The sequence below is a fragment of the Halyomorpha halys genome, unplaced genomic scaffold, assembly GCF_000696795.3.
Source record: "Halyomorpha halys isolate HHAL.00 unplaced genomic scaffold, Hhal_1.1 Scaffold396.1, whole genome shotgun sequence".
Lineage (NCBI taxonomy): Eukaryota > Metazoa > Arthropoda > Insecta > Hemiptera > Pentatomidae > Halyomorpha > Halyomorpha halys.
Genome location: NW_027111420.1, coordinates 1,066,531 through 1,092,424, shown reverse-complemented (window position 1 = coordinate 1,092,424; position 25,894 = coordinate 1,066,531). Strand labels below are relative to the sequence as shown.

Below are 25,894 nucleotides of genomic sequence, written 5' to 3'. Positions count from 1 at the left end.
ATCAAAAGAAATTGTTATAAATAATTTTTATTTATTTATTATTATTATTATTATTTTCAAGGAAACCATTTGGCTTAAGCAATATTATCATGCTTTGTTTTTGCCTTGTCTTATTTTTTTTTTTTTATGACTCTATGGATTTTTATATAATGCGCTTCAGTTAGTATTAAAAAATAAAATTGTAAAAAAACATATATTTCTCTGTTTTTATTTTAAAGCGACTATAGAAGATTTTTTTTTCTTAATCATTTACTTTCCTTCATATATTTCCTTCACCGACTATATACATCATCGAAAATGGTTCATTGCCTATTTTAGAAGAACAAAGGGTCCGTTCTTGACCAAGGGACTATGAGAATGATAGAACGCTTAAAAACAAAACAAACAATTTTTTAAACATAACGAAAGTTTAAAGTTTTTTTTTAAATTGTATTAGAAATATTTAGTATATTTATTAAACAAAGTTCTAACAAAAAAATTAACATTTTTCAATTTAGCAAACTTTATAAGTTAACATGAAAAACCACTTATTTCAATTAGACAATGTTTTTATTGTTTTATTTTTTAAATTTATAAATAACATCAACATATCAAAATATGTTAATTTATTTTATTAATTTATAAATAATATCAAACACAAAAGAACATCTATGTTTTTAAACTTTTATTTTATTAAGCCATAAGATATTTATATTTTTTATTGTAATTTTGTATATTTAAATATTTTTTTTAATAGCTGTGGTCGTTGACATAGAAAGAACATCTATGTTTTTAAACTTTTATTTTATTAAGCCATAAGATATTTATATTTTATATTGTAATTTTGTATATTTAGTGTTATATAACTAATTATAACCTTAAAATTATGTTAAAAATAAAAATTGAGAACACCAAAGTAGTAATGTTAGAAATGCAATATTTTGTATATATATGAGAAACTAAAAATCTCTTCTTTTGTATTGTACTTTATTTTACATTCTAGTCATACAGTAGCAATTATAAAAATATGTATTTATGTAACAATGATAGGTTTTAAAAAGTGTACTTGAAACAGTTTGAATCCTACTAAAGGCCAATTATGACATGTTTATTTAAGTGGAAAAATACATGTTGAGTAGACTAGGATGCTGCTACCTTATTTTTTAATATTTCTTCTCTCGCTATCTCCACATAAATAAAAGAATTTGATCTATAGTCAATATTGTCTTTTGTGTTTCTTAGTGTGATAAATTTTAATTCAGTTGAGTTTAGTACAACTTTGTTTAATAACAAGAATAAATAGATTGACAGAAAATACACAATCATAATGTAATGAAAATGGGTTGTTGTTAAATTTGTTTGTACTTTAAAAAATGTTTTGGTTTAATTTTTTTTTTCATATTAAAAGCTTAGTAAAAAGGACCCATTTACAGGCTCAAAGGGTTTATATATTGATTTAATCAGTAGAACCTTAGAAATATTATTTTGTACCAAAATAAACTTCTGTAGTTTTCAATAAAATAGTTATTGTCGATTTTCCACAGTTTTGGCCACAATTAAAAATACAACCAATTAAAAATACTCAAGTTCCTTAATTCAAATTTATTTTACTTTGTTAAATAACCTTATATCTTCTCATGTTCTTATTTGTGTATTCTTCTTTTCATGTTGGCACAGAGTTGTGCCGATCATATGAGGGGCTTTTTCTTTAAAAGCACTTTTTTATAATTACATAAAGCAGCTCAAACTTACATTTTTTGACTGTACCCTTTTATAGCAAAATACCAATTATTTATTGTAATATTTTTTTTTAACACCTGCTCGTATTTTAGAGTAATTTTAATATTTCAGTTAAATCAATTACTGTACTAAATTTAGCTTGAGCGAAAAATTGGCTTCATGCTCTGTTTGTGAGGTTCTTTGTCTAAATTAAAATCACAGTAATACTCCATAATACCTGCTGTGGTATCTGGCCCACAACGGACCAAAACAATTTATTTGAACTACTGATCTGGTTTGTTATAGAATTCATTTTTTTTTTTATAATAGTAGGTGTCAGGTATCAAAACCTTTCTCTTCTCTAGCTCCCCACCAAGGTAGCGAAACTCACTCATAATGCTACAGCTTGTAACCTTGACTTGTATTTAAAAAAATTAAGTCAAAGCAATTGTTTTCTTCCCTTCATTGACAGGGAGGAGAGATGGGTGTATCACTCACTTTGGTATTCTGAAGTATTACCATTATCATGCTAGAATGAGTTCTTTGTTTATTCTTATCAATTAAAATTATATTAAATTAACTGAATTGACAATCAATTTGCATTCTAAAGATTTTGGATTCCTGTCATGTGGAACATAAGTAAATGTTTTGTTAATTTATTTTCTGATTGTAATATATTTAGATTTATGTACTATATATTCTTTTCATATTACTTAAATGTCAGTATTTAAAAAAAAAAAATCTTACTAAATCTAATTAAATGTTTATCATTTTCTTTTTGAATCTGAAATATATAAAAATATGAGTGCCTTTAATATATGAATATACATATATATATACATGTGTGTCTAAAAAAAAAAATTCTTTGCTATTCAGATCTTATGTTACAGAAATTGTATTATTTATTGTTCCATACAGTGTAACAATTTGTAAAATATCCAAGGGAAAAATAGTTTCGCTTCACTTATCAAAACTATACATGTGATGTTGATGATGGGTCCATCTTTGAAATTATTTATACTTTATCTAAGCCTGTTTATATTTACATAGGTAAGAAAACAAATATATTTTTCCCAACTGTAGTGGGATGAGTTCATAGATAGCTAGGCTATGTTCTGTCTACGATATCGATATACATGCCTATGTGTATGAATCAACTTTTAAATGGCTTCCTATTATAAATATTCCTTAACTTTCTTTAGGTTAATGAAAAGTAGGCATATATTTGCTGTAAAATTGTAAGGATAACTCCAAAATGACATAAATTTGTCCTTTATACGGACTCGTTTCTAATAAACGTTTAATAAACTCTTGCACTGTAATTACAATTAGGATTTATAATTATATATATTAATGAAAATATCTCTATTGTATGTTATTTTTTTGTAATAAAACTGTGAAAATGATATCAAAATGAAATCATTTAAAATATCCTTTTAATTCTCTATATATTTCTCATTACAAAATAGTTTTCTAATACATTACAAACCTAAGAATTAACAAAAGATAAACATCGGTGAAATGGAAAATCCTATGCCTTTAATGAGATGTATTATAAGATAGTAATAGATTTTACTTAGTGTTAGTATATCAAGTATATCAATTAATTTTGCCAATAAATGGCTAAAATTAAGGAGGAGCTTAAACTAAGAAAAGATTTTTTTTTTTTTTGTTATTTCTTGATGGGGATAATTTTTCCTCTATCTTCAATGTTCTCATAAGAGACTACAATCATATTTCTGGAGGGTCCCAAGTCAGGAGTGGGGATGTGATATAATTAAATAAGGAATACCATAAACAAGGCTATATTAAAATGAATAAAACATGTTAATAAATATAATAACTACTGATACATGAATATTGGTAGTTTATAAATATTAGTATTTCATTCATTTCCCCTTCTTCAAAATAAAATAAATAAATATGCTTTAAGTAGTAGTCCTTTAGGTATCAAGGAGCTTTCTGAATTCATGAGCTCCTTCTTAGGGACTTTAGTAGTTGACTCATCTCTTCTGGGTTTTGTTCATTTTCTTCGATCCCCACCTGGCTCACTTCCAGTGGGTTACTGATCGTAGAAGTAGTATCCAGCGCACGCCTAGGGCTTGGTAACACCTTTGTTTCAGGTCCATATTTGCAGTATCTTCCTCCTTTGGTGCTTTCAAGGCTGAACCTAGAGGTGCTAGAACTCTGTTAGATACTGTTGCCTCTCTCCTGTCAGGCATCCTGGGGATTCCCTTCAACAAAGGGTTCATATTTTTAATGCCTCAATATTTGCTTTTTTTTCTCGCAATATTTACATTCTGCATCTTGCTGGGAACAAGATCTGACTATGCTTTGGAGCTCTGCAAAAGTGGTATTTCTGAGATATGATTGTTGAAGTGGCCTAAGATTCGCTCCTTAGCCTTTCATCACTTCAAGGTGAACAACAGCTATGTTGACCTGGGCTGGCTGGTTCTAGACCTAAGACTGTTCTTGTAAGCCCCGCATGTTAAAATTGGTAATATGATGCAGAATTCCTTCTAGAAATATATATTATTATCTTATATATTTTTATATCAAAGTTTTTATGAAGTGAATAACTTTTTATTGGAGAAATTGTTTTGATTAATTAATGAAACAATATAAAATTATAATCATTAATCCTCTGACTACTAATTATGAAAAAATTGAGAAAATAAAGGAATTAGCCTTGAAATCTCTTAATGAGGCCTTAAGGATGGAAAATACGAGTTTACAATTTATTTTTTTGAGTGGGAAAATGGGTTTTTGTCTCAGTAATAAGAGAAAGGCATCCCAATGTGATAGAGGAAAGGTGTTTCAGTGGCAAGAGGAAGCAATCCCATTATCCGCAGTTACTTAACCCTGAAGACAATCCAAAGTTCCCATTGGGACAGATTGTCCCAGTAGGAATGATAGAGATAATATTTCTCCACAATTAATGGCAATTTTCACTCACATTTAACTTTTAGACATCAGAGAACAAATTTGGTTTGTGTCTATTCCTGTAGTTAAATTTGTGTATGAGCATTATCGATGGAAACAGTAATCTGATTCTCATAAGATTTTCAGGGATTGTGCAGGTTGGTACCTAGTTAGTTCAATATAGATTAAATTACATTCCATCTACTACTTATGCTTAAGCATGTGCATATTTTCTGAGATTCTGTTTTTCAAACACCAATTTTTTTTTTTTCCAAATAAGGAGGAACAAAACATTGTGAATTTATTTTGTTAACTATCATGAAAACTACTATTCTTAAGAACATAATCGTTAGATGGCGGATTTAGAAATCTTCAAATTGAACCATAATAGAACTCATGTTCAATATTTTCTGAAATACAGTTTTTCAAATACCAATATTTTTTTTTCTAAATAACAAATTTCTCTAAGAAAATATCAATACTCATAATCTGCTAAATTCTTGCAAGAATTATGATCCTCAAATTCAAACTTTGAGTTATATAATTTTTAATTTATTTTTATTTTTATTTTTAAGAAAAACTGAAAGTAAATCTATTTTTCTTGCTACATTTTTTTCATAATCTTATTAAATTATAAAATTTATTGAGTCTTATGAAAAATTTGTGTTAATAAAAATTAATCGGTATGTACTTAATTATTTATTTTTGAAAATATCATAAAAAAATTATTAAAAACTTTAATCATTTTTAATCCTTTATTTTTCATTTACTAAACTGAAGCTCTAATCAATTTTTTCTTGTTCTCTGAACACTTTGATATTGAGATAATTTTTTTTTTAAATTTATTTTGTTGAAAAATAACATAAGGGTGATTTTATTTTTTTATTTATTTTATCTGGTTTCTTTCCAGGTTTTCATTACTTGTTTTTCTTATTATGACAGCCAATGATTTAATTGTTGGTTGAATTTGTTTGTGTACATAAATTATAACTTCTAACTTCTCTTAGTAATTTGCTTGTTTAATGACTCAGTCAATGATAAAAGTTCTTGTATATTGCCGTTCGAAATTAAGATTGGTTAAGACACTGCACTTTTCATATTTATTTGCTTTTGGAAACACTCATCATTCCATCTAAGGTCAGCAACTAAGATGTTACCCACAGCTCTAACAAATAGAGATTTGGACACTTAAAAAAAATGGTTTGAGATCTATTTTGTTGTGCATACTGGTTCCCAGAAAGCCAAAAAAAAATGGGAAATTTTTAAGATGATAAGATGCAAATGTGAAAGGATGCACCAAAATAAATGTCCCTAAACTTCATCTTTTGCAGTTATTATTATCCATCACTATCTATTGTAGGAAGATAGTCCGGGTAGCGGTCAATGAAGGAACAAAATAATATTACTATTTAACAATTACTGCTTTATCAATATTCTTAATATTTCCTTTTATCTGTTACTGTCCCTTACCTTTGCCACATTTACTTCACCTATCTGTTTACTATTTACCCCTACCTTTTTACCGTATTTATAACTATTTCCAATAAGTATTGTTCTACAATTTATTACTCTAGTTCTTTATTTACAATTCTATCACACCTGAATTTATTTATTAGTAATTAGTTTCCTATCCACCTCTATTGATGCCTCTGTTATTATTAGTTTTCTTTTTCTTTTTTTTTTTTTCATATTTTCTTACGTTCTCTGCATATTTATTTTAATGTCCAGTCACTTATTACAATGTTTGTATCTTATTTTCATTTAGCCCTGATGAAGCCTTGCGAAGTGGGGCGAAACGTTGGTTAACATCAAATAGTTTTTCTACTATTTTGTACCTTTATTAGCTGCCACCAGTACTATCTTCTAATCTTCCAATATTACTATCTATAATTGAATATTTTTAAACAAAGAATAAGTAAAATTCCTGATAAATTATTTTTGTGGCACACCATTTTTTGAATAAAAAAATGTCTTGGTCTATGACAACTTCTTTTTTAAGTGAAGTTTCCAAGGTGAGGGTGAAAGTAATAGTGATAGTGAAAGCTGTAGCACCTACTATGATCATGAAACTGGGTTTTGCTCTCCTACTAGGTTTGCACCACAGATATTTGTCACTTGAAACCTCAGTTTAACCTAAAGCTACAAGTGGAATGATAGCTCCACTCACAAGCAAACTTTATCAGGCACCTTCAGTGAAGGATGTTGCCCAGAACACTCCACTAACATTCCTGATGAATTATTTTCACCCAACCTTTGGTCACACCTTTGTTCCTGCTTTATTTTGAAATTATTAGAGGTAATTAAAAAAACATTCACATTTCGAAATACTATCATATGATTGTGAAATTTCACTAGTTGAAATTTAATCAATTCTGCTTGTTTCATATCAAGATGTGGTGAACTTTGCATCAACAGCTCAAGAACATCCATTCCTAGATCAGCATTGAGATATTTTTTTTTTTTTTTTTTTTTTTTTATGAGAATGTGATAGATTCGTTTTAATGTTATCATCTTTTTACTTTAAAAGAAAAACCTACAAAATCAATAACTAACTTTTTTTAAAGTTGAAAAACAATCTAAAAAAAACAGAAACGAATACAATAACACCATGAAAATATGATGGTATTTATGAACTACAATCTCTCCAAAATTACTCATTATGAACAGCTTTCAGCTTTTTTTTAGGTGGCGAATCCTCTTACGATTGTTTTTTTTTCATGGGACAAACAGATCGGTTATTAATTTTTTCTCATCTAAATCTGTGGCTATCGCTTTCAAAAGCGCAATTGAGAAATCACTACAAAAAGCTTCTTTTTTTTATATATATATATCACATAGCGGCCAGTAAGGACCACACGAATATCATTTGTTAGGCTTCTTTGGGAGTCTTGATTTTTTATCTTCCCATCACAGTTTCATGATCCTCGACTGCCTTTCTTTTCTTTTTTCGGACCACTTCGTAACCATTTTTTTTCCTCTTCCAATATTGGTGAGATTTTTCCTATATGTGTCTCTATCCAGACAGTCGGTAATTTGAAATTTTAAGTCTCTTTAATTCCTCTCTTATTTGCTTCGTGTATCCTGCCATGTTTTTGTAGCTAAAATTTTTTTTAAAGATCTTCTTATTCAATATTTTCTCCTTCATCCTCTTCATGTCCTTCTAGAACATCAGCCTTCTGATTTTCATCTCGGTCTTCAGGTCTTTGATGTTTCTGTATATCTTTTCCTTAGATCTTAACCTGTAACCTTCTTGTGTTTTACTAGGCCCATAGATTTTTCTTAAGATCCTCCTTTCTATTTTTAGCAGCTTTTCCAAGTTAGGCAAGCATGTGGTCTCCACCCTGTATAAAATCACAGGCCTTATCACAACGCTGTAATGACTTAACTTTTCATTGGAAGAGAGGTTCTTCTTATTGTAAATTTTAGCTGTTAGAAAGCTTAAATTTTCTAATTTGGTGGTTTTCTCGCGGATCCTCTCTTTCTCAGAATCGTTGTGACATATTATTTCTCCCAAGTACTTAAAATATCAGGTCACTTTTATTCTTCCATCAGTGTTAACTACTTTTTTCCTGAAATTTATTTCAGTAGTCATGAGCTCTGTTTTTTCATATGATATTTGTAGGCCTGCTTTTTCTGCTATTATTTGTAGAGTATTTATTTGACTAATAGCCTCTTCCTCTGATTCTGCCAACAGTGCGAGATCGTCGGCAAATACCAAACAACTCACTTTTACATGATTATTTTTGTTCCCTATTATGGCTCCCGAGTTATTTTTTTTCCAGAATTCCGACATGATTTTATCCAGGACTATGTTGAAAAGTATTGGAGACAAGCCATTGTCTTGTCTTAGCCTGTTTTTATCTGAAAAGGATTGCTCATAAGACCCTGAAATTTCACTTCAGATTTTATATCTGTCAGAGTCAGTTTTATCAGATTTATGGTTTTCTGGTCTACAAAAAGCTTATTTGATAAACAATAAAAATGCATTATTAAATGGCAAATATGAGGAGAAAAGCTAACTGTAAGTGACCCTATTAAGCCAAATACTAAATACGCTGTTCAGACCCCGATTGTTTCACCCTCATCTCCTAAACATCTTTGTAAATAGGGCTTTGTACTTCTATGTTAAGGCCAGGAATCGATACCACGTGTTTGTAACCTGCTCAGTCATGTCCTTCACTATTAGCACGTGTGTTTGATTAATATCCTTGAAGTAGTTGGTTATTTTTGTTAAATTGGCTAATATATATTAATTCAGTCGCGATGACTAGGTTTGCTAGAGCGTCTGGTTCTAAAGCATCTAATCAAAGAGTTCCCGAAGATAGTACTCCATGGTTCGTATTGAAGCAACAAGTTACAGATAATGAACAAAACACAGAAGAAACTCAGGAAAATGAAACTGATTGGAAAAATGTTATCGATTCAGAAAAGAAAATTGAAGAAAACAAGAACAGTGTATGGTGCGAATTCGAAGAAGAAAAACCGAAGACTAAATCCAGAAAAAGTGTTAATAAAAGTCAGACTACACCTTCCAAGAAATTAGGAAAACACAAATCTGAAGAAAGTGAACCTGTTTCAAATTCTTTAAATAAAAAAGAGAAAAAGAAGCCCAAATTATCTTGTGAAAACCTTAATTCAGCAAATGACAGTATGAAGTCTGACTTGAAAAATATCAAGTCTAAACTAAAGTTATCTAATAATAAATCAACTTTTGAAGTTGAAGAATTTTCTCCAATAAAAACAGAAGAATTATCTGTAAAAAATGGATCTACTACTTCTTTAAAAGTAGAAAAGTTTAATGATTCATCCGATTATTGTAATGATGATTCTAAAAACAAATCTGTCCCTGTTGAAAGTATCCGTACTATTAAGAAGAAAAAGAACAAAAGAAAATTTTCAGGATCACAAGATATAAACCAATCAGAATTCAGTGAAAGCCAATCACCCATCTCCAATAAAGCTGAAGAAAGTAATCAAGCTACAGATACAAATGAAAAGGAAGAATTATCTGGAGGTAAACTGGCCATTGATGATGGTAGTTATAAAAAGAATAAGAAAGCTATGAAAAAAAATAACACCATTACTTGGCAGAAGCAGAATAAAGAAGAGTCACCTTACAAACGTCGGAAACTAGATAAAGGGGATGTTAAATTAGAAATAAACGGTCTGGAAATTTGGGTTACTCGACTTGATGGATTCTACATTAAAAAAGAAGATGCTGAAAGAATCAAAGAATTAGAAAAAGATTTATTAAAACGAGGTGTATCAAATCAAGAAGTGCGAGCTGTAATTAAGAAGGAGAGACGAAATGCAGAAAAGTCTTTGGCCAGACTAAAAAAGAAAGTTTGTTACCACTGTCGTAAAGGAGGTCATACTCTTTCGTCTTGCCCCATGCTTGAAGATAATGGTGCCCAAGTAGTAGGAAGTGGTATCTGTTATAAATGTGGTTCTACAGAACATACTCACTATCAGTGCAAAGTGAATACTGGTAATTCCTATAAATTCGCAACTTGTTTTGTTTGTAAACAGGAGGGCCACATTTCCAAGCAGTGCCCTGATAATCCAAGGGGTGTATACCCTTCTGGAGGAGGCTGCAGGCTTTGTGGAGATGTCACTCACTTCAGAAGGGAATGTCCTACTCTGCAAGCGAAATCTAACAAAGTGTCTGTTGGGCTGATTAACCAAGATATTGAAACCTTAGATGACCAATCTAATGTTCCCGTAGCTAAAGCACCAGCTAACCCAAGAAAAAACAAAATAGTTAAATTTAGCTGAAACTGAAATCTATCAACACAGTAACATCTGATTAATGTATAAATAATTCTTATGGATAATGTTAAGAAGTGTAAATATATATATATTGATTGTTAGTAAAATAACATTTATCATTAAAGTTTGTTTTTTATTTTACTTATTCATTTTTATTTTAAATTATTTTTATTTTTAATATAATTACATCATTTGAAGAACTCCCTCTGAAGTTGCTTCGATATTGCCATGTGAGATGCTATTTCAGATCCTTGGATAAATGCTGATCAGTATTGATTAGCATTTATGCAATCTTGTACTATACATAATATTTTTAATTTTCTTAATTTATAATAGACATAGAGAAAAGTATTGAAATTACACTATGTTCAACCTCAAGATTTCAACAATCTTCAGTTCATAAAGTTTCTTTAAATTCAGAAAAGTGAAAATCACAACTAAAATCATTTTTACTTTGTTTTTTATTGAAGTCATCATAAGTTAGTGGAATCCTTTGATATTTTTAGTCTAGAATTGTTGATTCAAACTAAGTTTTGTATCGAGTTGGACAATAAGGCTAGAAGTGTTATTCATGTACACTTGGGTCTTATAAACTTCTCATTCTTATTTATGTGCTTGTGGTGTTTAATAGGTAGACAGGTTATATAATCTCAATTGAGGTTCTCTGTCATAGAACATGGTAATTGAAAATATGAATATAAAACAATATGTTTTTTATTGCAATGTTTTACTTTAAACCTGAAATCACTTTAATTTCAACATGATTCCTTAAAAGTACAAATTCCTGTGATTGATATCACAGTCTTAAAAGATCTAGAGAAGCCAAATACTTCAATTCACAATCTACATCAAACCCAATGTTATATGACCGAGTGCCTCAATTCATTTAAGTCAAGTTTTTCAACATTTCATGTTTATTACCCAAAATAAAAAATAGTTAATATAAAAAAGATAATATTTAATTTCAAATTAAGACAAAGAATGTAAAGCTGAATAGTATGAAACATACAATAAAAAGATTAAAAGAGTATGAAGGTAATACAAATAAAAAAATATTTGAAATTAAAAAAAAAAATAGTGTATAGTGTCTAAAGAGAGCAGCACAAATCAAGAGAAGTTGACAATAATGGTTCAAATGACATGATGCAATTACAAATAAGGTATGATAATTATACCTCATTTCCTTCACCAATCTATCTTTTAATTTTACAATATTTGTTACTACTTCTATTAAGTATTATTTCACTATTCATTACTTTAGTTTTATATTTGAAATTCTATCACCCATTAGATCACTTGTTAATTTTTATTATTTTGTTCATTTATATTTATATTCCTTTAATTCAATATGTATCTCATTTTTATATGATTTTTTACAATCTTTCAATTTATATTCTAATAGTTTTATCACAGAATATTTGTATCTTGTTCTCATTCAGACCCGCAAAGTAAGGTGGAACTTTGGTTACTAATAAATAGTTTTCTTCTATTTTTGTAACTTTCTTGACCGCCACCTAAACCATCCCCCTACAATTTATTATAATCGTACTTATATATAATTCTCTCGTATAGATCCATTTTTCAAGTTTCAGGGGCGATGAATTTTGACTAATGATGTATCAAAAAAAAATTTCAGCTATGATATTAATACTTATTGTGCCCTGTATTTTAAAGCCCAAAACAACCATTTTTGAGGTAGGGAATATAATGCACGAGTTCTCTCCCAGGTAAACTAGTATTTTTACATTTCACTAGTTTATCTCCACTGATTATTAAGTTAATAAGAATATAAGTGGTGTACAATTATTCATTTATTGTAAATAATAGCTAACTAAAACATGTTAAATAAATAAGATTAAAAAATTATGCATCATTTCCACTCTGATCAATAAAACAAACAGTACAGGAAGTTCAATGCAAGAAATCCATTTCATCCAATATACATCTGCAAATTAACTGGTAAAAGCTTAACTTTTTAAGTCTATGTTAATTATAATTTCTTTATAACAAAATTAGTTTACAACTTGGAATTTAATTCTTCTGTTATTTGAAGTTTTTTAATAAACATATTTTCATAATAACACAACAGAGAATCATAGAAAATTAATTATTATTGTTAAAGAGAAATAACAATATTTTATTGTATTTTTACATTTTATTTTCACAGCCTATCAAGTTAATAAGAATATAAAGGATGTACACTTATTTATTCATAGTAAATAATAGCTTATTAAGAACATGCTTAAATAAATACAATCGAAAAAACATCCATAAAACGACAATTTTGAATGCTACAGTAATAGTTCAACTAACTGTTCAAAGATAGCAGCACACGTCAAGAAAGGTAAAATAATAGTTTCACCTAGCGCCGCTAGAGGTCAGCACCATCCAAACAGCCGTTAGATTAGCCAAAATCTAGTCTAGAAATTTTTATATTATTAGTTCGATAAACTGCCAAAAGATAGCAGCACAAATCAAGAAAGGTAAAAATTGTAGTTCTTATAATATCCGCAAGAGGCCAGCACCATCCAAGCAGCCATTTCCGAAGTCTAAATCCAGCCGAATTTTTTTATTTCATAACAGGAGAGTAGAAACTTACAGGAGCTCAAATGTCAATCCAATAGCGATATCGAATAGTTGAGCTCCTGTTAACTCCTAATCTCCTGCTACGAAATACAATTTTTCGAAGTGAAATACTACGTCAGGAACACTGTCTGGATGGTGCTGGCCTCTTGCGGATATTATAAGAACTACAATTTTTACCTTTCTTGATTTGTGCTGCTATCTTTTGGCAGTTTATCGAACTAATAATATAAAAATTTCTAGACTAGATTTTGGCTAATCTAACGGCTGTTTGGATGGTGCTGACCTCTAGCGGCGCTAGGTGAAACTATTATTTTTACCTTTCTTGACGTGTGCTGCTATCTTTGAACAGTTAGTTGAACTATTACTGTAGCATTCAAAATTGTCGTTTTATGGATGTTTTTTCGATTGTATTTATTTAAGCATGTTCTTAATAAGCTATTATTTACTATGAATAAATAAGTGTACATCCTTTATATTCTTATTAACTTGATAGGCTGTGAAAATAAAATGTAAAAATACAATAAAATATTGTTATTTCTCTTTAACAATAATAATTAATTTTCTATGATTCTGTGTTGTGTTATTATGAAAATATGTTTATTAAAAAACTTCAAATAACAGAAGAATTAAATTCCAAGTTGTAAACTAATTTTGTTATAAAGAAATTATAATTAACATAGACTTAAAAAGTTAAGCTTTTACCAGTTAATTTGCAGATGTATATTGGATGAAATGGATTTCTTGCATTGAACTTCCTGTACTGTTTGTTTTATTGATCAGAGTGGAAATGATGCATAATTTTTTAATCTTATTTATTTAACATGTTTTAGTTAGCTATTATTTACAATAAATGAATAATTGTACACCACTTATATTCTTATTAACTTAATAATCAGTGGAGATAAACTAGTGAAATGTAAAAATACTAGTTTACCTGGGAGAGAACTCGTGCATTATATTCCCTACCTCAAAAATGGTTGTTTTGGGCTTTAAAATACAGGGCACAATAAGTATTAATATCATAGCTGAAATTTTTTTTTGATACATCATTAGTCAAAATTCATCGCCCCTGAAACTTGAAAAATGGATCTATACGAGAGAATTATATATAAGTACGATTATAATAAATTGTAGGGGGATGGTTTAGGTACTCACGAGTACTAATCTTTCTCTCCTCTATGACACAACCCCTGATGAAGACCTGAAACTCAGGTCGAAACGTCGGCATAAAATAAATAAATATGGTTTTGTTTATTTATGTCGTTCTTTGCTGACCGCACCCACCGACAAACTTCTTCAAGTGTAACTATTTAAGATAACTTCTTCATAGGAGGAGCAGTTTTCATTATATTAGCCAAAATAAATTCACATGTTGAGTTTATAGTATTTGGAAAATAAAAATTTGATTATGAAAAACTATATTTAAGGAACCCATTAGGCATACAGATTACATAGGAGTACTAAAATTGAAGCAAGTTAAATTCACCATAAAGTAGCTTTAATAATTATATTCGCAGGAGTAGTATTTTCCACGATATTATAGTCAAACTATATTAAAAAAATGCTACTTGGAAAGAAAATGTTGAGTGAAATTTTAAACATCCAATTGGCCATGTATTCTTCAGCTGATCTTCAAGGATATAAGTGGCAGAAATAAATGGCATAAGCAACATTTTCCTGCTCGGACTCCTGGACTACGTATTGTGAACACCGGATGGATTACATACATACCGGATACATTTTCAGAACATTTGGGTTTTTCACCAACTGTTAATTTATTCCATATTTTTAGTTTCATAATCTAAACAAAAGGAAAGGAGTTGTTAGCAAAACATAAACACATACAGTTATCGAAAAGCAACTCTAGAAGTAAATGAGTCGCTTTTCCATTTATTCAAATAAATATATGTCAAAGATCATTCAATAATCTTTTTTTTTTAAATTTTCACATTTACTAAAAATAAAATAAAATTAACTTATACTTTATACAAAAATGCTAGTTAAGATACTTTTATTTGAAAAAGAGAATTTGATATTAAAATAGCACTCTATAAAAAACAGCTTTTGACTATTACTATTTTTAATTGAATTAAATACATATATTACAACAAAATAAATATAGATCCAAATCAATTTGAATACATAGTGATTTTCAAATTAAATAATCGACAACTAAATTTAATTAGAAGGCAATTTGACCAATAACAATCGGGAAAATTGCCTAAATCAATATTATAAATCATATGATAAATTATACCTTATTATAAACTTTTAATTAAAAGCATTAAAGACTATGCATAAAATAATCACAGCAGGTTCTTTAAAATTTATACTTTTTTTTTTCCTTTTTTTCTCTCTTATACAAACCAACAGCATACGACATAAATAAAATAAATTTAAAAGAAAACAATCATGTACGCTATACAATTTATAAAAGTCTAAAATTTGACTACTAACATTAAACTAGGATCAGTTCAACATAGTTAAATAGTAGTGTATTTACATAATTGAGCTTAAATACAATTATAATGGTTATGATTAAATGTACACTATAAAAATAAAAGAAAAAAATTTAACTTTTGCCATGGAAGTGAATCATTTAATAAACTATAACTTATTCAAGTTTTTATACAAAATACATTATTATTATTTTTTTTTTTACCATTTCAGAACCAGGCATAATTATTGCAACATTTTTTATTGATTACTGTTATAAAATTCAGAGATCAATCTGGATTCATGCAGGGACCAAACCAAAACTTATGTCAATCACATAAAAACTGGAAGTTTCTGAATCTATTTGCTTTATACTAAGCTTGCCAAAACAAAAAATTATATTAAAAGGGAGATGTCCGAATGTACACAATGAAGAAATATGGCGATAAAACACAAAATTAAAGATTCAATCTGAAAAATGTGTATAAAGAAATCAAAATATATCAATCCATAGTAAATCTAATGATTTTCATCGTTTCATTTGTATACTTAAATCCTAAGAAATTAATAATAACTGCTATTGGTTGACTTGTGTATGTAAAACTAACATATCACCAGTTAAGAACAGTTCATAGTGGTGAAACTACAAGAAATCTATTTTTGAATTAAAACAACAATAGAATGAGAATTACTTTATGCCTACAAGTAGTGAACATTTATTTTAATATTTAGCATGTAAAATGTGGCACACACCATGAGAGAAAACAAAATTAATGTCGGTTTAAGGGCAGGCGAGAGTGATGCATGAATTTTGGATGAACATGTACTAATAGATAGCAAACACAACTGAGTACTGAGCAGGTTAAAAAGTAATGATGTGTTTTGGACCAAAAGATTTTGTATTTTTTTCACATTCTTCAATTTTAAACATTCCTGTCATAATAGGGACTGCATATCATCACAACTCGATCTAGTTGACTCTGTTTTAATGATAAGCAAACACTAATAGCAGAATTTTAAAAAATAATAATACACAATCAATCTTACAACAGTAACTTCGATGGCAAAAACAAAATAAATACTGAAAATGACTAAATTGTAAATTAGTGGTAACCCATGGTTAATAACATATACACACTTATACATATACATAAGAACTTTTCTGAGATCTCGACAGAATAATTGATCACTTTTATTATAACAACAAAGCCTACAAATTTCAAATGCTCCGACTGTGATTAATATTGAAATTAAAAACTTATATTTCATATAAATTTCAATTATTAATATAGCGACTTATATCAGAGGCAATCAGAATAAAAACAACAATGGCTTAAAGAGTCGATAATACAAACTATTATAAATTACAAATATAACAAATAAAAGAAAATAATTTCAATATCATGCTGATATGGCAGGATTACTCAATTTATATCTCTAACTAGAATATTTACATTAAAAACAACATTCTAATAATGGTTTTAAAGAAAATAAAAGCAATTTATATGCAAATTTTAAAATATTCCAAGTTTCATTTAATTTGAGTGATAAAATGTTACTTAATTTACACCAACAATATTTTTTTTCTTTTTTCAAATCTACAATAATAAATTTACAAATTACAATCGGTGATTCCCTTAATGGGGCTAATAAAAATTTAAAATCTTCCGAATTAATAAATTTTCGTAAATTTTTTTTAAAATGTTTAAAAAATTATTTCATAATAATGAGTTAATGCAAGATCACATTTAACTCTAAGTTTAGGCTTCTCGTTGATTTATTGTACAGCAGGAAAGTCTGGAACTTCCCGTTAAAGTTTAAAATGGTGATGTCATCTGTTAAAGTGCTGAAACAAAATTTTAAAAAATTCAATTAAAACGAAACTTAAAGAAAAATTACTGAATTTAAATGAAAGCGTTTTATAATTAGGACATCAATAATATGAGATAATTTAAGATCATTAGTGCTTATTTGGTCCATACATTAAATTTTATAACTCCTTCTGTGATTGCACATTCTATTTTATAATTTATTTTGATATTAATAATTTATGACAATTTACAAAATATTTTATGAATTGAACTTTTCAGCATCAACAGCATTTTAAAGGCTTATTTCAAAAATTGTAAGAATCTTTAGGAAATATTTTTTCTCAAGAGAATAATTTTGATACTAAATTAAGGTAAGTGACTGCTAGTTAAACGTAAAACATGTTAGTATAAATGTTTGTTAATGACTTATAATTATGTCATTCACAAACATTTTAACATAGAAAAAGTTTTAATTTTGTCAGTTACCATGTTTTACAACCAGATGTCTCAATTATAACATTTCAATAATAATAATTCATTTGTATCTTGATAGCAACAGTTTAACTATTTTACTCCTAAAAGATTTAGATATTTTACAATATTTGATGTCATTATTGGTTTAATCTTATTTATATTATAAGAATATTTGTATTGCAACAAAAAGTTATTTTTTATGTACATAATAAATCAAAATTGATTAAAATTTCACATTTAAAACACAGAATCTACTCTTCTCAGAGCTTTTCCACACAAAACTGCTGGAATTTCAACATGAAATGACTTGTAGTCATTAGTAGCAATTGAAAGACTAATCTATGAAGGAAAATGTTGTATAGAAATTTCTTTTTCTAAATTGAAAAATTTAGGATTGAGGCATTGAATGACAATTTTGTTCAACAGAGAACAAGTTCATAACCAATTACAGTGAACTTCCTATAATCTAGATCCAGCATATCCGTGACTTAAGGCAAACCAAATTAGGAACTATTTTGCAGGATGAATACTGGGAAAAACATAAATTAAACAATATATGAGAGTATAGCTTTGTTTTAATACTTTATACAGCTTAAGTAAAATATAAATTATATAATAATGTAAAATACCTGATTATGAAACAAAAATGTACACCAAAGTCTAATAAAAAGTTTAATTTCAAGCCACCCGAAGTTGATCGAGATGAGGACTTTATGTTTATTTGACCGTTGACCTCCTCTCTCCTCTTCACACAAACCAAGCTCTATAATATAAGCTTTGTCCGACACAATGCTTTTCCTTCCCTTAGAACTCAAACTTGAACAAGGCATAATTAATTTTTTGAATACTATGCTATACCAAAGGATGCCAGATTCTCCAGCAGGCTACACTGAATGCCAGATTGGAGGAAGTTAACAGTAATTAATATTCATTCAAATAAAATATCATGATTTGTACACATACCTTGTCCTTTAACACTCAGGAGGCAGACTGTGGAATCTGTGCTAGAGATTTATTTATACAGTCTATTAGCTGGGCAAGACATCGGCCTAACTCCTCTATTACCAAGGCCTGGGCTAAATCGATGTCAGTACTGCCTCCTCGGGACCACTCCTCAACTTGTGCAACCAGGCACTGGCACGTAGCTTCCACAAGCTGCGGTGACATCAGGTTCAATACTTGTCTGAAAAAAAACAAAACAAGATTGGTTGTTGTGTCAGGAAGAGATAATGAAACACTAACTCAAAACTTGATAAGTCAAAAAACAGCATATTTAAAAGTCTAACCGGTTCTCTGGTTAGACTTCTTTTTATATAAAATTGAACCTCTTAGCTCAAACAGCTAAGAATGTGGCAGAGCCATCTTTTCTCTGTATAACTAGGACAAGGACAGCAGGAAAAGGGGTGACCACATCATAGGAGGAGGGATGAACTACACTGTGTGTAGGCAAAAACTGGTGGCTGGTTGCGAGGGACAAATCCAGGTGGAAAAAGTTATAAAGAATATTTAGTTTTGTATTTTCCTTTCAGTGTATGGTTGTGAAGACTCTGTTTAGTCATTTATGTTTTTGTATATTTATCTATGTTTTTCTTTCTTCTATTCAGCTATAGCCAACTACTATAATTTCCTCCCTATGGGAGAGGCTTTTGTCAATACTAATGCCAATATTATTACTATTATTATTATTATTATTACAACTAGCTCATAGAAATTCAAAAAACTCAAGAATGCAAAATCAAATTGACCTCCCTTCAACTTTCAACTACCGAAAAACAAATAATAAAATTAACACACATCAATACAATTTGTAAACTTATTGCAGGACTTAATCACAGCATTCATAAGTCATGATTCATTTTAGGTGACTTTTTTCCCCCCATTATTTGAATAATATACTCAACAGCCCAGGTGAGATAAAGCATTTTATGAAGTAGATCATTATGGCAAACTCAAAACCTAAAGGTTGGACCTAATCCTAAAATACTTGGCTTGCTGTGTGGTGTTATTTTATCATTAAAGTTATATAAAGCTGTAAAAGATTGATTTGTAATTCTTCTATTGCATTAGGTGTTTCTCTTCTAATAATATTTACAGTTTAAAATTTTTGACCCTATTCAGGAGCCTCACTTGTTTACATTTCAGTTATTAATACAATGTAATTATACATATATTACGATATAAAGTTCATATATAGGGGATGGTCGGGGGCTGTGGTTAAGAACAAAAAAATACCAGTTCTCCATCAGAGCTGTTGTAATGGGTGAAGGATACAGTAGAACCGATGGAAAGTGGTGCTCTTATACATATCCACCCATTACAAAAGCCCTGATCCCTGATAAAGAATTACAAAAAGTTGGCTATAAATAAATAGTCGAAAGCTATTTTTTCTTCTTCACTGCAGCCCTGAAAATCTCCTTCTTAATAACTAATTGACTTATTTTTGAGTACTAACAAAGTTCTGTCAACCTAATGCAATTATTATTAATATATTAATTGGTATTGATAATGATATTATTAGCAATAATAAAATTGTAAAATAATATTCTGGTCTTTTTTGATATTATAGCTTTTCAACTCAAAATGTTTGATCAAATACCTCAGTAAATTAATTAATCACGGATTGAAAAAATCCTGAAACCCATCATGGAACAAATAAATGAGACTAAACACTTACCTATGGCCAGTTATATGAGGATCACAAGAGCTCCTCGAAGACGCAGCATCAGCCTTTTCTCTGATACCAAATTTATCATCATCTCCTAAACCTCTCCTCATGAATCCTTCGGTGTTTTTACATCCAACACATTTGCAATTTTTTGAACAGGGAATTTTGGCCTAAAAATAGCAACTCTCATAAGTAACCATATCTATTTCATATTTTATAATTTAATCATTTATAAAAAATTGTAATTGTAGTAATCCAAATGTAGTTTTCAAGAAATGATGAGTACACCTGCCTTTGCATAGTTAAAATATTGATCTGAATAATAATAATAATATAAAATTACTTGTAATTATGTTATAATTAGTTCTTAGGAATAATTTGAAACAATTATTTATATCACCAAATTAATAGAGCTTACACAGAAAATGAATTTCACAAAATAAATTTTTCATTGTATTTAGAACAAATCCAAATCCAATTTCATTATATTTTAGTGCTGTTTCTTTGAAATATAACATATATGAATTGAAAATTTACCCTTTTTCTAGACAGTGATTTTCCTATTAGGTTTCAAAAGAACCAACATGATGGAAAAAAAAAAAAAGATTGGAAATTCTGCACTCTATAAAAATGTCATCCAGCTAAAGGTACCAATTATTTTTGTAAGTCTAAAAGCTTAATTATTTAATTACTTCTGAAAAATTTACATAAACCTGTTTTTTTTCTATATTTATTTATCGGAACTGTATCCCTAACTTACAACACTCTGGCTGTAAGAAATCATGATTCTAAATATAAACATTAATGATATTTAAAAAATCATATATACATATATATTTTAGAAGCATTAGATATATAGTGACATATAATATTCTTCTTAGAAGACATAAAAATAAAACAATAAAATCAATCTCATTACCTCATAACATTCACAATAATTTTTTAGGCACCCAGAACGCCTACAATTACAACCTTTGTTATGCCTCCTTTCTTCGCTGCCGACATATGTTTTACCGATTTTCGGCCTAAATGCTGTTGGATTTCTTTCCAAACAAGATTTAATAGCACGCTGTCGCTCTTCTTCATGACTCAAGTTGTTGAAACAAGTTGTACAGTTGCACTGATGACAAAACTCCCCATTAGCAAAACAATCGCAGTAGCTAAAATATATGAGAACATAAAATGAGTATTGATACTATCTAAACAAACATTTTAAATTAACAATAGTGAAAAGGGGTTTAATTTAATAAATTGACACACTAACAAGATGAAATAAAAAATCTTTCCCACAGTCAAAAGCCACAATAGTACCTAAGTGGAGCAAAGCCAATGCCATCATTACCATTGATAAAATTGAAGAGGGAATCAACTCATTGCCTCTACTCAAATAACCTCAAGAAAAGTCAGTGATGGCACCTTTCCTGCTTCCACCAGAAAGGCTTACTAGTCTCATTAGAACCTATAAACTAGAGCTCTCAGTAGGCAGCGTAGCACTTGGGTACATTTCAACTGAATGGAGGACGACCAAGGAGTGCACAATATCCAAACCAGAAAAAGGATCTCATGAAGATCCAAAATCAATCGAGCCAATATTTTTTACATCCTTTCTAATAAAAACATTAGAAACAATACGGACATTAGAGTTGAATAATTGGTAGCATGTGCTATCCTTTTAAATTAATTTGCATAGCAAGCAGGCAAGTCCTGTGAGGTTCCACTACATACCTTCGTCTCAAGGATTGAAAAAATCACTGAGCCATAGGGAAATTATAATAAGAATTTTCAATGACACTGATAGCGCATTCAATAAAACTCCATATCATGTTAGCATACTAAGGAACAGAAACATAGATCCAATAGTTTCCTGATAGATCATTTTTAAGCTTGAACAAAGGATCCTTTAACTGGAACTAGGACATAGAGAACTGTGGATTAGGTCCAAAGGTGGTGGTGTGTCCCTTACTGTGAATTCGTAGTTGACTCTCTGATATCAACCTTCAATGCTGCAGACTTCTACACACAATGATACACAGATGATAGCTCTACCCTGATTAAAGGAAAGGATGGAAGGAAGGTATCCTGATTTACTTTCAGATTTACTCCTAACACCAATGAAGAATAGGTGGAAAAAAAATGGTCTGAACATCAATCCACAAAAGGTAAATATCTGTGACTTAACAAAGAAAAACGTGATAATTAGATTGGAGATTTAACCTGGAGAGCTTGATCAGAGCTTTTGGACCCAACTAAATGGGATACAGGTAATGCTGTGTAAGGAGGTGAATCACCTGGAATTTATCCTCAATTAATAACTACAATTGCATAGCCATATGGAAAAAAACAACTAATTAAACACTTAAGGGCCAAAGGGTTTGCAAAAAAGTAGTGGGCAAAACCAGGAGGCTAAAACCTAAATTATGTTTATTGACTATAAATAGCAACTATTAGACAAATGGTCCATGTTATGATGGCCAATCCAGAATATTTCTGAATAAAATATAAATACAAGGGTGCCTAATGAATACTACTCCAACAGCAGCAATGGAAATGATTCTTACCCTTACACTACTGTACTTGGAGGCTGAAGCACAAGCCTATGTATTGAAGCCATACAATGTATAGGCTTATAAAATAAGATACTAAATCTAAAGTAAGGTTTTGTGGCCATCTTCTTTTCAGGCACCTCATAGGATTGTCAGGAATGGAAGAGGAAGCAAGGTTATAAACTACTGGGTTTGGGTGGTTAGAGAGTTTGTAATGGAAGGATTTATGTATGATTTTATTTGTGACTAAATAAGGAGCATTGAGGATTTTATGAAGGATTTTGTATTGCAATGATTGGATACGAGAGGAATTCAAAGGTTTAGTGGAGCCCCCAAAGCTCAACTCCGTATGTCCAGATTGGCCTTATTACAGTCTTTAAGACACTAAATATAGTTTAAAAGTAAACAGGACAAAGCAACAAAAATGATAATAATTAATATAAAGATGGATCTCTCACAATCCAGTGCTCAGGAATGGCATCTGGCTTAAAGATAAACCATTATACCTCAGTATTTTGATTAGAAATACTTGCTATTAGTTATTACACCAATGCTCTATTAGAGGAAAAGCTGGCTGGTCAAGAAATGACAAACTACACAGATAGCAATTCACCACTTAGCAACACCCTAAGCTGTTTAAAGCAAAATGTTACTTCTAAAGAAAATTACAGGAATCTACTATAACTCAATACGGTAATTGTAAACTCAATAAACAAATGTTCAAACAAAATTTAACAGGAACACTTATGTGTAGATTCTACGACAATGAGGATGAAACACCATATTACAATGTATGTTGGTGTAATGAATTAGCACAGTTGAAGTCCATACTGTTCGCCATGGATCACATAGCAGTAACAAAAAGAATGTGAGCTGATCAATGCACTGACTTACATGACTATAGAATCTACTAATCTAAAGCTTTAAACAGCTTAAAATAGACCTCAAAGGCTACAGTGCTTAAAGCTAATAAAATAAATAACTTACAGTTTGAGGCACATTGACTTGGTACAATTGCAAGGTTTTCGAGGCCTGATGCCATTAGCCTCCATAACAGCTTCATCAATTTCTGTTTTCACCTCAACTTTGGGAACGATTTCTTCTTTTACCTAAACAATTAAGGGAATATGACAGTTACTACAATTAATCCAGAATTTTATCAAGAATCTGAAATATAAGCATGAGTATGAGTATGTGAATAAAATTAATAATCAATCCAATTAAACTTATGAAGGCCAAGACATACTCTTTCATCAAGACAATAAATAAGTGCACACATGAGCAGTTTTGATGGATAAAATTAAGGAATTAAAGTTTAAATTACCTGGTAATTGACCGTATGCCAAATTTGGCCTGCAGGTACTTCATTTTAATTCCCAACTTAAAAAAATGGGTCAACAAACAACATTTTAAAATAAGAAGATCATCACTCAAACAAATCTCTATTTAGATGAACTTCCAAAAGAATATTTTTCTGCTTGTTTAGGAAAATTGGAGGGATGTCTGATAAAGTTTATCAAGCTAAAAGGAGATTATGTTAAAAAATAAAAACAATTTAACCCCCCCCCCAAAATTGATTTTTATCTTCCTTTAAGGACTTATTGACCTCTCCTCCCCCATAAATACTAGTTATAAAATAAAATAGTTTCAGTTCTCAGCTGCTCTAGTCCCGAATTCATTAGCTCTTTCCCTTAACAATGAGCAATGTGACTTTGACAACTAATATGTGAGGGGTAGTTCTTAAAATAAGTGTCTAAAATATAAAAAGGTTTTGAAGTTCAGAAGAAAAAAAATTATTTTGCATAAAATAGAAATAGAGAAACACATAGAGAATGGGTAAATGTAAATGCTCTGAAACTTCAGTGGATTAAAGAAAAAATGATAATTTGTAGTAGTTACGGAAGGATTTATATTTCATTGATACATGAATAATTGAAACACTACTCACCTTTGTAGTAGGGACAGCAGCTCTTTTGCCATTTGCTGTAGTTCTGATAGTACTACTCTGTGTAGGGGGAACTTTCTCCTGCTGTAATAAAACAAAACTTTAACAATCATTCATTTTTAAATTACAAAAAATCGGGATAGAATAATTTTTAAAATTAAATAAAGAATAAATATAATTATCAATCATTATTTTTCAACTTTACAGTTATTAAACAGTTATCAATTAAAATGGTTAGGGAAAAAACCCTCCTTTATCACATTAAACCCACAATGTATAAAAAATAAAACTTAAAAAAAAACTGTGCGTGTGTGCTTGCTTGCATACCACTATACCCATGAATGGTTAGGGATGCAGTACTCTGTAATGAAGAACTGTTACTAGACAAACAGTTGTACAGGGAGGTGATTTGGTCAGAATCACACTTGATTACCAGATTTTTACCGAATTAAGGATACCTACTTTATGAGGCTGAGTGTACCCCAGAGTACTCATGAACCCACATGGCTGACTCACGGTGTTAATGAAACAGAAAATAATAATTATCTACCACAGCCAGATTTGAACCTGGGTCTTTGGTGTTTGTAGCACAGTGCCTTACCAATGACCCACCTACTCCATACATAAAAATTAAAATTTTCATTATGAGCTGTGCTGAGCAAGGTGAATAAGAACTGACAACCCACAAGCCTTTCTGGAGTAAACAAGATAAAAAAAAAATTACCTACACTGATAACTGATGCTTCAAGAAGTATTATTAATGATATCAAATAATTTTAATAAGTGACCACTCGTAGCTCAGTTAGTTAATAAGCCCAGTCTTACCAATTTGAGATTGCTGGTGGTACCGGTTCGAATCTGGCCTTTTTACATTGAGCGGCGGTTCCACGGAATGAAAAACCTGACCCTCAACTATGGTTAGGCAGTATAAGACTCCAATGGGAGTCTTGGTCGAAAAAAAAAAATAGGTGACTAGGGTGTAAGATAACAAATGGAATAGGCCGAAAGATTATATATACATATCATACATTATTATATATAGTAT

General features: G+C 29.7%; 3 protein-coding genes across 4 annotated transcripts in view; 2 read left to right on the top strand and 1 right to left on the bottom strand.

The window, feature by feature from the left end:
* The window catches only part of Epac (Exchange protein directly activated by cAMP), a gene marked incomplete at its 5' end in the record, with an annotated part of 138,657 nt that extends 137,129 nt beyond the window's left edge, over positions 1–1,528 (top strand). Inside the window, 1 exon segment of the mRNA XM_014422935.3 lies at positions 812–1,528.
* A 7,246-nt stretch (positions 1,529–8,774) lies between these two features.
* LOC106682205 (transcriptional regulator ATRX homolog) lies at positions 8,775–10,530 on the top strand. Its single transcript, XM_014422934.2, has one exon. It carries the CDS (start codon positions 8,884–8,886, stop codon positions 10,393–10,395), a length of 1,512 nt encoding a protein of 503 aa, XP_014278420.1. The 5' UTR covers positions 8,775–8,883; the 3' UTR covers positions 10,396–10,530.
* Positions 10,531–14,939: 4,409 nt separating this feature from the next.
* Positions 14,940–25,894, bottom strand: part of LOC106682204 (protein lin-54 homolog) — an 18,605-nt gene continuing 7,650 nt past the window's right edge. The window contains exons 7-12 of one of the 2 annotated variants that reach the window (XM_014422933.2): positions 24,853–24,933; positions 23,892–24,013; positions 21,281–21,521; positions 20,371–20,531; positions 18,660–18,879; positions 14,940–17,257 (exon numbers count right to left, since the gene is read on the bottom strand). In XM_014422933.2, the coding sequence (XP_014278419.1) occupies positions 18,675–18,879; positions 20,371–20,531; positions 21,281–21,521; positions 23,892–24,013; positions 24,853–24,933 (810 nt within the window). In that variant the 3' untranslated portion in view covers positions 14,940–17,257; positions 18,660–18,674. The remainder of the gene's footprint in view (positions 17,258–18,659; positions 18,880–20,370; positions 20,532–21,280; positions 21,522–23,891; positions 24,014–24,852; positions 24,934–25,894) is intronic. The other variant, XM_014422932.2, reaches the window with a different exon arrangement.

Coding starts and splice junctions, on each gene's coding strand:
- LOC106682205 (XM_014422934.2), top strand. CDS start 8,884: ATGACTAGGTTTGCTAGAGCGTCTGGTTCTAAAGCATCTAATCAAAGA.